General features: G+C 35.3%; 1 protein-coding gene across 2 annotated transcripts in view; it reads right to left on the bottom strand.

Annotated features, from left to right (window-relative positions):
• Positions 1–4751: 4751 nt before the first annotated feature.
• ches1 (checkpoint suppressor 1) overlaps positions 4752–14324 on the bottom strand; it is a 56775-nt gene continuing 47202 nt past the window's right edge. For both annotated transcript variants that reach the window (XM_051138530.1, XM_051138532.1), the window contains exons 5-6: positions 13661–13769; positions 4752–10672 (exon numbers count right to left, since the gene is read on the bottom strand). In XM_051138530.1, the coding sequence (XP_050994487.1) occupies positions 10180–10672; positions 13661–13769 (602 nt within the window). In that variant the 3' untranslated portion in view covers positions 4752–10179. The remainder of the gene's footprint in view (positions 10673–13660; positions 13770–14324) is intronic.

Below are 14324 nucleotides of genomic sequence, written 5' to 3'. Positions count from 1 at the left end.
CGGGCACTGTACGAAATCTCGCGAGATTTCAACGCGCTCTTACCGCAAACGTGACACGGTTAGTCAGCAGATCCTGGATCAGCCCCTCGCTGTGGAAGCTGTAACAAAAACCAGCCGTTTGATAAAAAGACCAGTTTTTACGATTGTACGATTGTTAATTACTATGTTATTATTATTAATACCGAAACCGAATTTATTTACTTGCCTTTCTGCCCATCTGCATATATGCCTGATGATATAAAACATCAACCTTTATGCTTTTAATAACTATTTTAAACTTTTAGGAAATTCTCAGATTTTCTAATCACGCTTAAATATCACAATAAAGGGCAAGATACATTAATAAAACTAGTTTTAGAAATGTATCTCCTTTATTGGAGGCAAAATAATTTACCATTTTCACCAGATGAGGGCAATGTGTACCACTCCATTAGCAACCACTGGTTTATATTGTAGGATTAATTTTAAACCTTGTCATGCATGTGTTTTAGGTTTAGATTTATTTCTCTGTCCTTTTAAATAAGTGGGAATAGCAAAAGTGTCTACGTTTTTGGAGACGAATATTGCAAGAAGTTTAAATAAGGGAACTGAGTATTTTACTACTTCATAGGAAGAGGATTGTCCATTTTCAAGTCTTAATTTTTTTTTTTCAAAATTTAGTGTAAAGATGCAAAGCAGCATTCAAGCCAGGTTAAAATATTCCATTATGGACCCACCTCAGCCCTTAAGGTCAAAGGCAGTTTATTTACCATTACGTCCTTACCAGGTCAAGAAAATATGATCATATTACCCCAATTTTAAAGTCTCTGCACTGGCTACCTATTAGGTTCTGCATCAGCTATAAAATAGCACTTCTTACCTATAAGGCACTTAACGGTTTAGCTCCTGCGTACCTAACTAGTCTTTACCACGCTACAATCCATCACGCTCCCTAAGGTCACAAAACTCTGGACTGTTGGTAGTACCTAGGATAGCAAAGTCCACTAAAGGAGGTAGAGCTTTTTCACATTTGGCACCCAAACTCTGGAACGGCCTTCCTGATGACGTTCGGGGTTCAGACACACTCTCTCTGTTTAAATCTAGATTAAAGACACATCTTTTTAGCCAAGCATTCAAATAATGCATCTCATATACTTTTCCTGCAGTTATATCTGATCAAATGTTCATTATTATTCTTTTAGCTCTAGTTTAATAAATCTTTCCTTTCCTAGTTTGAACAGCAGCTACGCTAATTATGTTCCTATTTGTTCTCTGTTTCTGCCATGGAATTGACATCCCGTGGTAACTAGGAATTCACAAACTCCAGTGTGGATCCAGAACACTTAAGAAGAGATGATGCCAACCCCACAGAGGACTTCAGATGATGCCAACCCTGAAACAACATACAGCACTACCGAATTCTGCTACTAATTTATAGTGTTCTTTGTCTGTTTGATTACGTCATTAATTGATCTTTACCACACATCTCTGCCATATGTACATCAAGCTACTACTACATATATTGTAAAAATGTCTATTTGGTGTAAAGTTGCTTTGCAACGATATGTATCGTGAAAAGCGCTATACAAATAAATTTGAATTGAATTGAATTCAATTATTTATGCTATATAAATGCATTTATGCCTAAATAAACGTATAAATTAAATGGCATATCAGGTGCAGCTTCTGTGCCACTTGTGTAAATTTGGCTTTATTGTTTGCCAGTAGTATGGCAATGCAGTGTCAAGATCCTTAAGTGTATTAAAAGAATAGTTCACACAAAAATGAAGATTTGCTGAAAATGTAGTTTCATTTCAGATTAAGTGAAGTGAAAGTTAATTAAATTCATATGTGTGTATGTGTGTGTGACCCTGGGCCACAAAACCAGTGTTAAGGGTCAATTCGTTGAAATGTATATTTATAAATCATCTGAAAGCTGAATAAATAAGCTTTCCATTGATGCATGTTTTGTTAGGACAATTTTTGACTGAGATACAACTATTTGAAAATCTGTAATCTGAGGGTGGCAAAAAAAAAACAAGACATTAACTGATGAACTGGAGTGGTGTGGATTACTTGTGGATTGTTGTGATGTTTTCATCAGCTTTTTGGACTCTCATTCTGACGGCACCCATTGACCGCAGAGGATCCATTGATGAGCAAGTGATGTAATGCTACATTCTCTTTACATGAATTTCACTCCTTTTCATTTCACTTAATTAAAATGAAACACTGTCTATGCATTTTGCAATTCCTTCTGTACTATGGCCCAAAAAAAAAAGCATGAAAAGGCCGTCAAAATGGTATTAAAGATATAAAATACACCTGTAGCCTGTAGTGTTTTACTCATAAAGACTCAACACAAAGACTAATAAAATGTATCAAGCACAGATTGCTTGCTTATGGCTCCTGGAGTTGCATAGCAACAGAGATGGGCTCCAGTGAGCACAGGGAGCTGGTGGCTGCTGATTAAGCCTGTATTGCCTTTAATTATGAATAAAGCTCCAGTTGCATACGGCCATCATTGAGTCCCATTAGCCACACCCAAACTCAGAGCAATCAAGTCACCTTAAACGCAGGGATAAATCAGTCAAGACTGCAGTTAAACCAAACGAAATCACACACACACACATGCTAGTGAGCACATCTCATAGACGAAATGGTTTCTATACAGGTGATGATACATAGAACATTCCAAGATTTTTCTCCATATAGTGGACCTCAATGGGGATCAGCGGGTTGAAGGTCCAAACTGCGGTTTCAATGCAGCTTCAAAGGGCTCTACACGATCCCAGCCGAGGTATAAGGGTCTTATCCAGTTAAACGATTGGTCATTGTCTAAAGAAAATAAAACTTTATTTACCTTTTAACCACAAATGCTCATATTGCACTAGCTCGACTTCAAACATTATGATATCATATTGGAAAGGTCATGTGTGACGTAGGCAGAGGTACCAACCCAGTGTTTACAAAGCAAATGTGCGAAGAAATTCAAATGCCCCTTACAAAAAAGGTAAAACAACAATGTCAGACGATTTTGAAGTTGGGGGAGAAAATGTTTTTTGCTCTAGTCTCCCTTTTTGAACCTAAGTAGACAGACAAAGAACTAACCGTAAAATATGACCGTGAATTTACTGGAAAAAGACTATAAAAATGCTACAATAAAAACCTGTTAAATGTTTATTGATTCCCCATACTATATACGGTGGAAATCTGTATTGGACATTGCATGCAATTTTGCGGTAGTATATCGGTTTCTGAAGTGAAAAAGAACATAAAATTTACAGTGAATAACCGTAAGATTTAAGTTCTTCAGAAAGTTGGCATATTAAAATAATTAATAAAAATAATATCAGTTAATGAAATTATGGTATTGAAATGTAAATTTAAGTTAAAACCGTAAAGCCTAAAACGTTGCTACCATATTTTTTAATGTAAAATTCTGGAACAGCTGCCGGAAGTTTACCCAAAAAAATACGGTAGCAACATTTTAGGTTTTACGGTTTTAATCTGAATTTACATTTAAATACTGTAATTTCATTAAAGGGGTCATCGGATGCCCATTTTCCACAAGTCGATATGATTCTTTAGGGTCTTAATGAAAAGTCTATAATATACTTTTGTTGAAAATTCTCAATGGTAGTGTAAAACAACACCCTTTTTACCTTACCAAAATCAGCTCTGCAAAAATTATCTCATTCTGGTCGAGGCTGCTTTAAATGCAAATGAGCTCTGCTCACCCCGCCCCTCTCTTCTCTATGTGGAGAGACAAGCCTGTTTACTTTAGCCGCTAAACTTGCTAACTAGCACATTATTAGGAAAGGCGATCGCAAAGATTCATAAAAAAACGCTTATACTCACTTCTGCTGTAAGTAAGCCGGATCATGAATGATTCGTGCGAACATAGACGGGTATATGTAGATCGGGAGGCGCATTCCCTTCACAGACAAATGCAATCCACTGCATCTTCAGCGGCTCAGATGTCAGGAGTAAATGACGACCACTATGTTCATTATTACATCCAGCAACACAACACCTCAAACGCTCAGTTCTTGTCTAACTTGCATCCCTGCTTCATGTCAATTTACGGTTATTCACTGTAAATGTTATGTTCTTTTTCACTTTGAAAAACGGTATACTACCGTAAAATTACATCCAATGTCCAATACAGTTTTTCACTGTATATAGTAGGGAAATTTACAGTTAACCATTTAACAGGATTTTACTGTAGCTTTTTTACGGCCTTTTACCGTTAAATTCATGGTCATTTTTTACAGTGTATACATGACCTTTCCAATGTGATATACTTTTTTTTTTTTTTTTTTTTTTTTTTTTAGAAAATGACCAATCGTTTCGCTAGATAAGACCTGTATTTCTGGAATGGCATCGTGTAGAGCCATTTGAAGCTGCACTGAAACTGCAATTTGGACTTCAACCTGTTGATCCCCATTGAAGTCCACTATGGAGAAAAATCCAGGAATGTTTTCCTCAAAAACCTTAATTTTTTTGCAACTGAAGAAAGACGTGAAAATCTTGGATGACGTGGGGGTAAGTAAATTTTCAAGAAATTTTTATTCTGGAAGTGAACTAATCCTTTAAAAAACATTAGATAAACATCCAACGGAAATATTTCAGAAAAAAAGGTTCTATGAACAATGTATAAATACATTTATGTGCTAACGTTTTAAGAACATTAGACCAGATAACTCAATGAACGTTCTAATAATTTTACTGCAAAAACATTGAAAATAATAAATGAAAACAACTTGTCATTTAAAACTCTTATATTTTTTATTATTGCAACTGGAAGACAATACATTACATAAACATTATTTTAAGTTTCAGGAGAAGTATGTGGAAAAGTAACAACATGATGTGACATTTATTGTCATATAGACAATGTGGTTATTTACATGTATTGATGAAATAGTTTGATCTTGTTCTTTGGCAATATGATTGCACACCAAGGAAATAGACAGCTTTATACTCGTACAGCATTGGCATCTGAGTGTATTGAAAATAGACCTGGTCAAATACATATTCATCATGATTCCATTGTGCTCTAAAAATCATACCAGACCACTAGTGACTTACGTACGTACAAGGACGAAAACAGATTTGGCAAAAACAAACAACATCAACAACATTGACAAAACCCTTATATTATTTCACATATAATTTCAGAGGCAGTGAGAGTTTCCAATAAATAATTCATGCATATTTTTCTCCCCCTTTTGTCTTACATGGACTTGTATGAATCTTAGCCATTAAAACAAATCAGATTTTTGGTACACAAAAAGAAATGGCATATTATGGGACTGGCATCAATTTAAAGCAAAACAGCATAGCAGCAGCTTATTGCCTATATGCAGATCAAATAAAGTAGGGGCGTCCCACCGCACGTCTCCTATTTTACATCGTACTCACACTTGCAGTGCCGCTCCATCACTAGACCCCCTGCCGAAGACAAATAGTCCTGTTTTACTATTTTAAAAAGTGCTGAAATATCGAGCTGAAAATGTGATATATCTGTGCTCCGCTCCCCCGGGGACACATAACATTCAGAAAGCGATTCATACGTAAAGCGGAAGTGAAGTGTAAACATCGTGATAGATGCTGTGTAGCAAATATATGTATGACGCTGAAAGATGTCCACTCTAGCAGCCAGCAAACAGAACAACGTTAAAGGAACAGTTCACCCCAAAATGACCGTTTGCTCACCCTCAGGCCATGTGAGATGTAAATCAGTTTGTTTGCTCACTTGCTCACCAATGGATCTTCTGCAGTGAATGGGTGCCGTCGGATTGAGAGTCCAAACAGCTGATGAAAACAATCCACACCACTCCAGTTCACCAATTAACATCTTGTAAAGTTAAAAGTTGTGTGTTTGTAAAATCAAATCCATCATTAGGGCATTTTCAGACAAATCCTCTATCCGTAATACTGCTTTCTTCAGTAAAAGTCATCTCGTCTGAATCAGGAGAGAAATATGCACAGATCAAAAACTTACAAAAGTCTAAATGATGGATGTTTCGCTTCACAAATTGGGTTGCTTGTGGATTACTGTGATGTTTTTATCAGCTGTTTGGACTCTCATTCCGACGGCACCCATTCGCCGCATAAGATCCATTGGTGAGCAAGTCGTCTACGTTTTTAATTTGGGGTGAACTATTCCTTTTAAGATCACTGTAGCAGACTTGGACATTCAGTTTCACAGATGAAGTTCAAGTTGGAAGCAAAATATAAAGGAAACAGACAAGCCAAGGTCGATCGCGCTAATAAGGGATTATCCTAAAGCCAATTCTAATTCCTTGTCAAACTATTTCAGTACAATTTATGATATCAATGCTGCAGATTGCACAATGAAGATGACAGAGTATCGAACCATTACAAAAAGAACAGAACAGACATCCAAGCACATGAACTAAAGGCAGGCACAACCTTAAAGGGTGTACAGAGTGATAGGTCATCCAACACTGATTATTAACAACATTTGAACACTTACATCAATGAATTGAAAAAGGACCACCAAACCGAGGACCACGAAAAAGGCAAAATCAGTTTCACCTGATATTCAATACAAGGCAGATCTGTTCATTAATGGGTTTCCGTGAAGTCTCTTCCTTTGGAAGAGTTATCTGCCGCAGAAGAGAGATACAGTTTTAAAAAAACAAAAAGAGTAAAGAAAGAAACCTACGCTTTAAGAGACGCCTCTTTCTGTTTTCTCGTAAGAAAATAAGCCATGCCTCATGCTAAATATCTATCTTACATGATCTTTCGTTTAGAAAAGAAAATACTTCTTTCTTATGTACAAGCACCCATGCAATATAACTGAAAAACAGGCAAAAACTGCCTTCTGTGGAAAAAAGGGAATAACTTTTTACAGTGTTATCCTGACAGGACAAATTGCTTGGATTGTGATGAAGATTAAAAAAAATAATAATACAAATGAATTTTAAAAAAACACCAACATTTTGGCAACACAATAGGCATTTTTGACACATTGCTTCATAAAAGATTAGTTTTAGTGTGCTTCAAAGAAGAACTAACACCAGAAATGATTTCAACACCAGGCATCATAGAGAGAATTGGCATATTGCATTTGACCCTTACATTTGTTATCCACTGGACACAGGCCATTTTATACAAAAACAAATTGCTGCTTAATAAATAAATGGGTCAATGACATATAACAATGCATGTTCAAAAATTTACAGATAATGCACTCACCCTGTTGTCATGCAAGATGTTCGTTTCTTTCTATCTTCAGCCGTGAAGAAATTATGTTTTTTGAGGAAAACATTTCTGGATTTCTCTCCAAATAGTGGACTTCTAAGGTGCCTGTGAGTTTGAACTTCCAAAATGCAGTTTCAATGAGGCTTTGAAGGACTCTAAATGATCCCAGCTGAGAAAAAAGTGTCTGAGCTAGCGAAACGATCTGTCATTTTCTTAAAAAAACCAAAAAAAACCAAATCTAATTTAACCTTAAATGCTCATCTTGTCTAACTCTGTCATGTGTATGCATGCTCGTTCAAGACAGTTAGGGTATGTCCAAAAACTCCCATCTCATTTTCTCTTCCAACTTCAAAATCGTCCTACATCACCGTTTCACCTTTTTGTAAAGGGCATTTGACCTTCTTTGCACGTTCACTTTGTAAACACTGGGTCAGTACTTCTGCAGCAATTTAGAACGATTTTGAAGTTGGAGGAGAAAATGTTTTAATTTAAGTTCTAAAATTGTCTAGAGCTCTTTGAAGCCACATTTAAACTGCATTTTTAAAAGTTCAAACTCGCAGGCAACATAGAAGTCCACTATATGGAGATAATTCCTGAAATGATTTCCTCAAAAAACATAACTTCTTCACAACTGAAGAAAAAAAAAGACATGATGAACATCTTGGATGACAATGGGGTGAGTATCTGTAATTTTTGTTCTAGAAGTGAACTACTCCTTTAAGTACAAATACACCTTTTGTGTTTGTTTACGCCATTGTATAGTCTTGAAAAGTCTTTATTATACAAATTATATATTTTCCTTACACCTTAAATACATCTTAATCATAGGGGTGGGTGATATACTAACAGACACCATTAACCGGTAGAAATTTATTAACCGATAGAGATTTTTCACTCGTTTCTAGCTCGGTCGCCGTGCTACGTGGTCACTAAAATTATTGTTTGCATGCATTTTTAAGCATTGCGATTTAAAAACACTTGAATTTAAGCCGTTGAAAGCTATTTGGCAGTAAAAGAGAACTCATTTCACTATATGCATGTGCTGTTAGAAAACGTTAAGACGGTGTTACTGACCGCGGGAGTATTGAACAAGTTATTTTTGCTGCTTTATATGCCTTGAATGGTTAAATACACACCTTGTATGTGTTAAAATGCCCGTTTTTGCAAGTATCTTTGTGAACACAGTAATTTAGGTTTTAAGTGAAAGCAAACAGCTGAGAAAGACAACACGTGTGTAACTGTATATTGAATCTGGGCGGTTTAAAGTGACAGCAGTCGAATATTCCTGCTGTCTGTCATTCATGTTAATCAAAAGAGAGGAAATCTCTCACTAAAAAGTAATATATATTTAATTTACACAGTGAATAATATGCAGTGTTTTTGTGCAATTGATTACTTTATGCAATATATGTAGCACTTCTTATTTATTTGTTCTACTGTAGGTTTTTTTTTGTGTGTGTGTGTAATTAGTTTCTGATTCATGTAATTGCTGACTGTTTTCTTTTATTCAGTGACCTTAAGTGTTTTTTTTTCTTTAAATTTAGGCTAGTATTAGTTTGATTTAGGCTAGTATTTATTTGATATTGAAACTGGTGACAAGAATTAATAAATTTAGATGGTATCAAAAATTTTGATATCATAAAGACCTTATTTAAGCAAAAATAACTATATTGTGACGTATATCATTACCATGGAATATAATTACTCATATTGTAATATAAGACATATCACCCACCCCTAGTTAATTAATATATATATATATATATATATATATATATATATATAATGATTTTTTTTTAATTGATAAATTTTGTCAGAAATTGGCAAACTGTCTATTTTAAGACTGACACAATCGTAAGAGTTTGCAAGTTTTTTTTTTTTTTCATGACATGACTTTGATTTAGCAGTCACCAAAAATGTAAAATATTAATGATCCATGTTAAAATATTTAATATAATGTTATTCATTTAATAAAATATTGGTAACACTTCACAAAAAAGTTCATTAGTTAACATGAACTAAGAATAAACACTTCTACAGCATTTATTAATCTTAATGCTACTTTCAGCATTTACTAATGCATTGTTAAAATCACAATACAAATATGCACTGTGAACTAACATAAACAAAAACAATTATGGACTGTATTTTTTAACTAATATTAAAAAAAAAAAAAAAGAATAGTGTAATAAATGTATTGTTCATTGTTCATTCGTGTTAGTTAATACAGTAACTCATGTTAACAAATGACACCTTATTGTGGTGTTACCAATATATATATAAAATAAAAGATAATGCCATACTACTTGGAATGAGGACAGTTGTATCAAACTGACATGCCTCAGAAATGAATTCAGAAATTAAAAACATGCAGAACATAGAAAAGGTGTATTCAACTCGTTGTATACTCGTCGTATAAATCATTCAATAAACCCAGACCAAGACAAGCGAGTGTCATGTCGTTGACCCAGATATTCATCTGATGTTTTTTTTTTGTAATAAAGGTTGGTATCACTACTTTTTGAAACTATTCTTGGTCTTACTAAGTGTGCATGTATTAGCTGCACTTTCATCAACAGGTTTCATATCTTTGGCACACTTGAGAGCAGCATAGAAAATCTCTCCGTTCAGCTTTCTGATGTGAACTAGAAGGATTGCTACAACATAATTAATTCTTTTCAATTGTTCGGTAGGCTTGATGAATTAAAGGAAACGAACATTACATTTTTCACTCAAATGACCCAAATTTACCTATGGCTTTTTTCCCTCTTCACACACACACACACACTTACATTCACACACGCACACAAAACAACATGAACATGAGACTCTTTCACCCGGGAAATCAAATTTAACAAGGGACAACAGTGATTTTATTGATATTGCAACAACTGACTAGAATTCACCTGATATCCTGGAACAGAAGTATTTAGATCTGTGTTAACGGGATTTTTTCGTTCATTGCTAATCATTGGCTTCCTCTTTCAGCTCCTTCTTACACGTACGCTGAGCGTTTTTATTCACGCCGGTGCGCACGCCTGCCAGGTGAAGCAACGACCCCGCCGCCTCCTTCATCTCCTCGTCTTCCTCTTCTTTTACCAGGAGCTTTTCCGCCCGTCTCTTCTTCAGGGGAAGCGTGTCGCCGGGGGTCCGTAGGTGACCTTTGGTCCACAGCAGTCTTCTGCGCTGGAGCAGCTGGGAAGGAGGTGGCGTGGCGTCCAGCGGAAAGTCTTTTTGCTCCTCCTTGACCTCAGTGACCGTCACCTCCTGACCGGGGCTGTAGGCAGAGAGGGAACCCTGAGTGGAGCAGGAGGAGAGGGAGGAAGAAATGTCCCCTTTTGTATTTAGGGACTGCGAGCTGCTGTACGTGTGGTCCTCCTGCTGATCATCGCTGGGTGGAGGAGAGTCACTGCGCAGGCTGTTTTTACCCCGTGTCAGATAGTCGCCCAGGGCTGATCTGTTAAGACAGGCAGACAGAGACTAATCATTATTAAATGTATTACAGTTACACAGATGCTATTAACCAATGACCTGTAGTGATGTAGCCTATTCAAGGTATACATAGTGTATCATGTTGTGGCCGATAACCAATAAAGGGCTGATATTAAAATTCAAAATAAATTAAAACTAAATACTAAAAACTAAAATCAATCAAAATGCTATAGGGGTCTTAAAATTATCGTGGTCACATGACGATATGAAACGACAGGTCTTCCAGGCAAAAAGTGTAATTTTTTAAAATATGTTTAAACATCTCATTCCAACATAAAAGGTCTTTAAAGTTGTGTATTTGTCAAACGAACTAAAACCAAAAGCGCAATATGGCTTAATCCCTTCATCAAGTTTGTTTTCGCTGCTCGTTTCAAAGCAAAGTTCCGAAAGCTGTGTTTCCCGCGTCTCCGTTCACAGTGAATGAATGCACGGCAGATGATTATAGCATTTCGCTAGATTTGCAGTGAGACGCTTTTTTAAAGCATTTTTATTTCACTGAAGCTGGAGTTTTCCTTCAAAATAAAAGCTCTACTGCCGTTTCCGTCAAAACAAAAGCTTAAAAGTGCAGTAAGAATTGCTGACAGCTCGCGGTTTAAATGGGTACTGCAGTCCAAATTTACAATATCTCTTTCAAGTATAGAAATTAGGAAAGAACTATTGTAATTTCCCTACTGTAGTGTAAAGCAAAAATAATATACATATGAAATATTTATTTTCCTTTTATTTTGCATTGCAACTGTTTCACAATATATGGCTATTATTGTCACTGTTGTTATTATTATTATTATATTCTACTTTGTTTGGCTTCCTAAAACACCAGTGTGAATGTAATTTAGACTGAGACAGTATATCACAACTAAAAAGAGGGTCGAGTCCCACTTAAAGTTCAGGTACAAGTCAATTCACTGACTTTTTTCTGACTTAAAGGAGAAGTCCACTTCCAGAACAAAAATTCACAAATAATTTACTCACCCCCTTGTCATCCAAGATGTTCATGTCTTTCTATCTTCAGTCGTAAAGAAATGATGGTTTCTGAGGAAAGCATTTCAGGATCCTAGCCGAGGAAGAAGGGTCTTATCTAGTGAGACGATCGCATTTTTTTGTTGTTGTTGTTGTTGTTGTTGTTTTTTTTAAATACAATTTTGGATACTTTTTAAATCGCAAAAGCTTGTGTAGCACAGGCTCTGGGATGCGCGTCCACCTTTCGACATTATTCATCAGTACGTAGTGTTGTGAACGCGTATCCCAGAGCCTGTGCTACACGAGCTTTCGTGCTTAAAAAGTATACAAATTTTTATTTTCCGAAAAAAATGACAGATCGTTTCGCTAGATGAGACCCTTCTTCCTCAGCTGGGATCGTTTAGAGCCCTTTGAAGCTGCATTTAAACTACATTTTGTAAGTTCAAAATTGGGCCACCAATCAAGTCCATTATATGGAGAAAAATGCTGAAATGTTTTCCTCAAAAACCATAATTTCTTCACAACTGAAGACAGAAAGACATGAACATCTTGGATGACAAGGGGGTGAGTAAATTATTTGTAAACTGTTGTTCTGGGAGTGGACTTCTTTAAGTTTTCCTGGTTAAGAACATGAAGCTCTTAATTTTGAACTCTCAAAGTACATTAGACAGAATAATTTAACTTTAAAATGTATAAAATATTTTTTTTTCTAATTCTTCATTCGTCTTTTTTTTTTTTTTGTAAATATCACAATAAATATCATATCATAGATTTCATACCGTGATTTTATTGTATCGTGGGATTTTGATATTGTTACATCCTTATACCATACAAAACATGAATAATCATTTGGATATTTATTATTATTTCTTATTATTGTTATTATTATCATTCAATTATTAGTGTTTTTAAAGATTCATTTTAGATGAGCATTAGATATCGGCAAATGTACTCTAAATGTAAAAAATATCCAATATTTGATCCTAATAATAATGTAATTTATCTACTGTATCTCTTTATTTTACATCATTAAATTGTCTTTCTTGTATTAAGCAGAAATCTAACAAAATTTAGTAAGGATTACGTTTTAAAAAAAATATTCTAATGGCATAAAACTAAATGTAGTGTACATTGGAGCTTTGGATTTTGGTATTTTATCATAAGCAATTAGAAAAAGGAGTCTTGCATTATTATGTTCGTCATTTTTCCACTGTCAGCTCCATTTATATTAATTAAAGGCGTTTGATACCAGTGTTATTTTAGTATTAGTTATACACTTTATATAGTATTTATTAAGATTTTGAATTAGCTGTTATTTTTATATTTTCATTTTACTTTTAGTTGAAGTTTCAAGTGCTTTTGCCATTTTTTTTACATCTCTATTGAGCTTTAAGTTGTATCTGAGTCTTAGTTTTCTTTAGATAATGTTTTCACTTCAGCTTAAATCTGTTCATTTCAGTAAGTTGCCAAGACAACATTTTATATATATTTTTTTTTTATTTTAATAAGCAAGTTTTTATTTTATCTAACATTTGTATTTTATTTTATTTCAGCTTTATTTCAATTACCAAAACATTTTCAATAGTTGATTTAAAGGGACAGTTCACCCAAAAATGAAAATTCTGTCATTAATTACTCACCCTCATGTCGTTCCAAACCTGTAAGTCCTTCGTTCATCTTCGGAGCACAAATCAAGATATTTTTTGATGAAATCTGAGATGTTTCTGACCCTACATAGACAGCAAAGCAACTTACGGTTGAACCACTGATGTCACATGGACTGTTTTATCGATGTCCTTACTACCTTTCTGGGTCTTGAACGTGTCAGTTGTGTTGCTGTCTATGCAGGGTCAGAAAGCTCTCGGATTTCATCAAAAATATCTTAATTTGTGTTCCAAAGATGAACAAAGGTCTTATGGGTTTGAAACGACATGAGGGTGAGTAATCAATGACAGAATTTTCATTTCACACTGGAGGAGAAGGACATACTAACCTCACGGCTGTGGTCCTCTTGCTCACAGGACTCAAAGGAAGGGGTCTGATAACTGGAAAGAGCCCCTGAGCAGCAACACGTGAGCTATGCTGTATCACTCTCTGTGGAACTGTGAAAAAAACAAACCCCCAATTACAACTCATGACATAAAATACACAAAGAAAATATAGTGGAATGGATTACACTGCTCCATTTCGACTGCAGAACAGACAATTTAGGCTCCTCTCTGAGCATTTGTTTTGCTCATACAATATCTACATTACTCCAAAATCTACATATCTTAAAGGAGAAGTTCACTTCCAGAACAAAAATTTACAGATAATTTACTCACCCCCTTGTCATCCAAGATGTTTATGTCTTTCTTTCTTCAGTCGTAAAGAAATTATGTTTCTTGAGGAAAACATTTCAGGATATAGTGGACTTCTATGGTGCCCATGAGTCTGAACTTCAAAAATGCATTTTAAATGCAGCTTCAAAAGGCTCTTTTAACCTCAAATGCTCGTCTTATCTAGCTCTGTGATGCACATGCAAACTCTGTGTAATCCGGGTCAATACAGTTAGGGTAGGTCGGAAAACTCCCATCTCATTTTCTCCTCCAACTTCAAAATCGTCCTACATTGCTGTTTTACCCCTTTTTTATAAAGGGTGTTTGACCCTCCTTGCA

The sequence above is a fragment of the Labeo rohita genome, chromosome 20 (assembly GCF_022985175.1).
Source record: "Labeo rohita strain BAU-BD-2019 chromosome 20, IGBB_LRoh.1.0, whole genome shotgun sequence".
NCBI lineage: Eukaryota > Metazoa > Chordata > Actinopteri > Cypriniformes > Cyprinidae > Labeo > Labeo rohita.
This window is presented reverse-complemented; position numbering and strand designations above follow the sequence as displayed.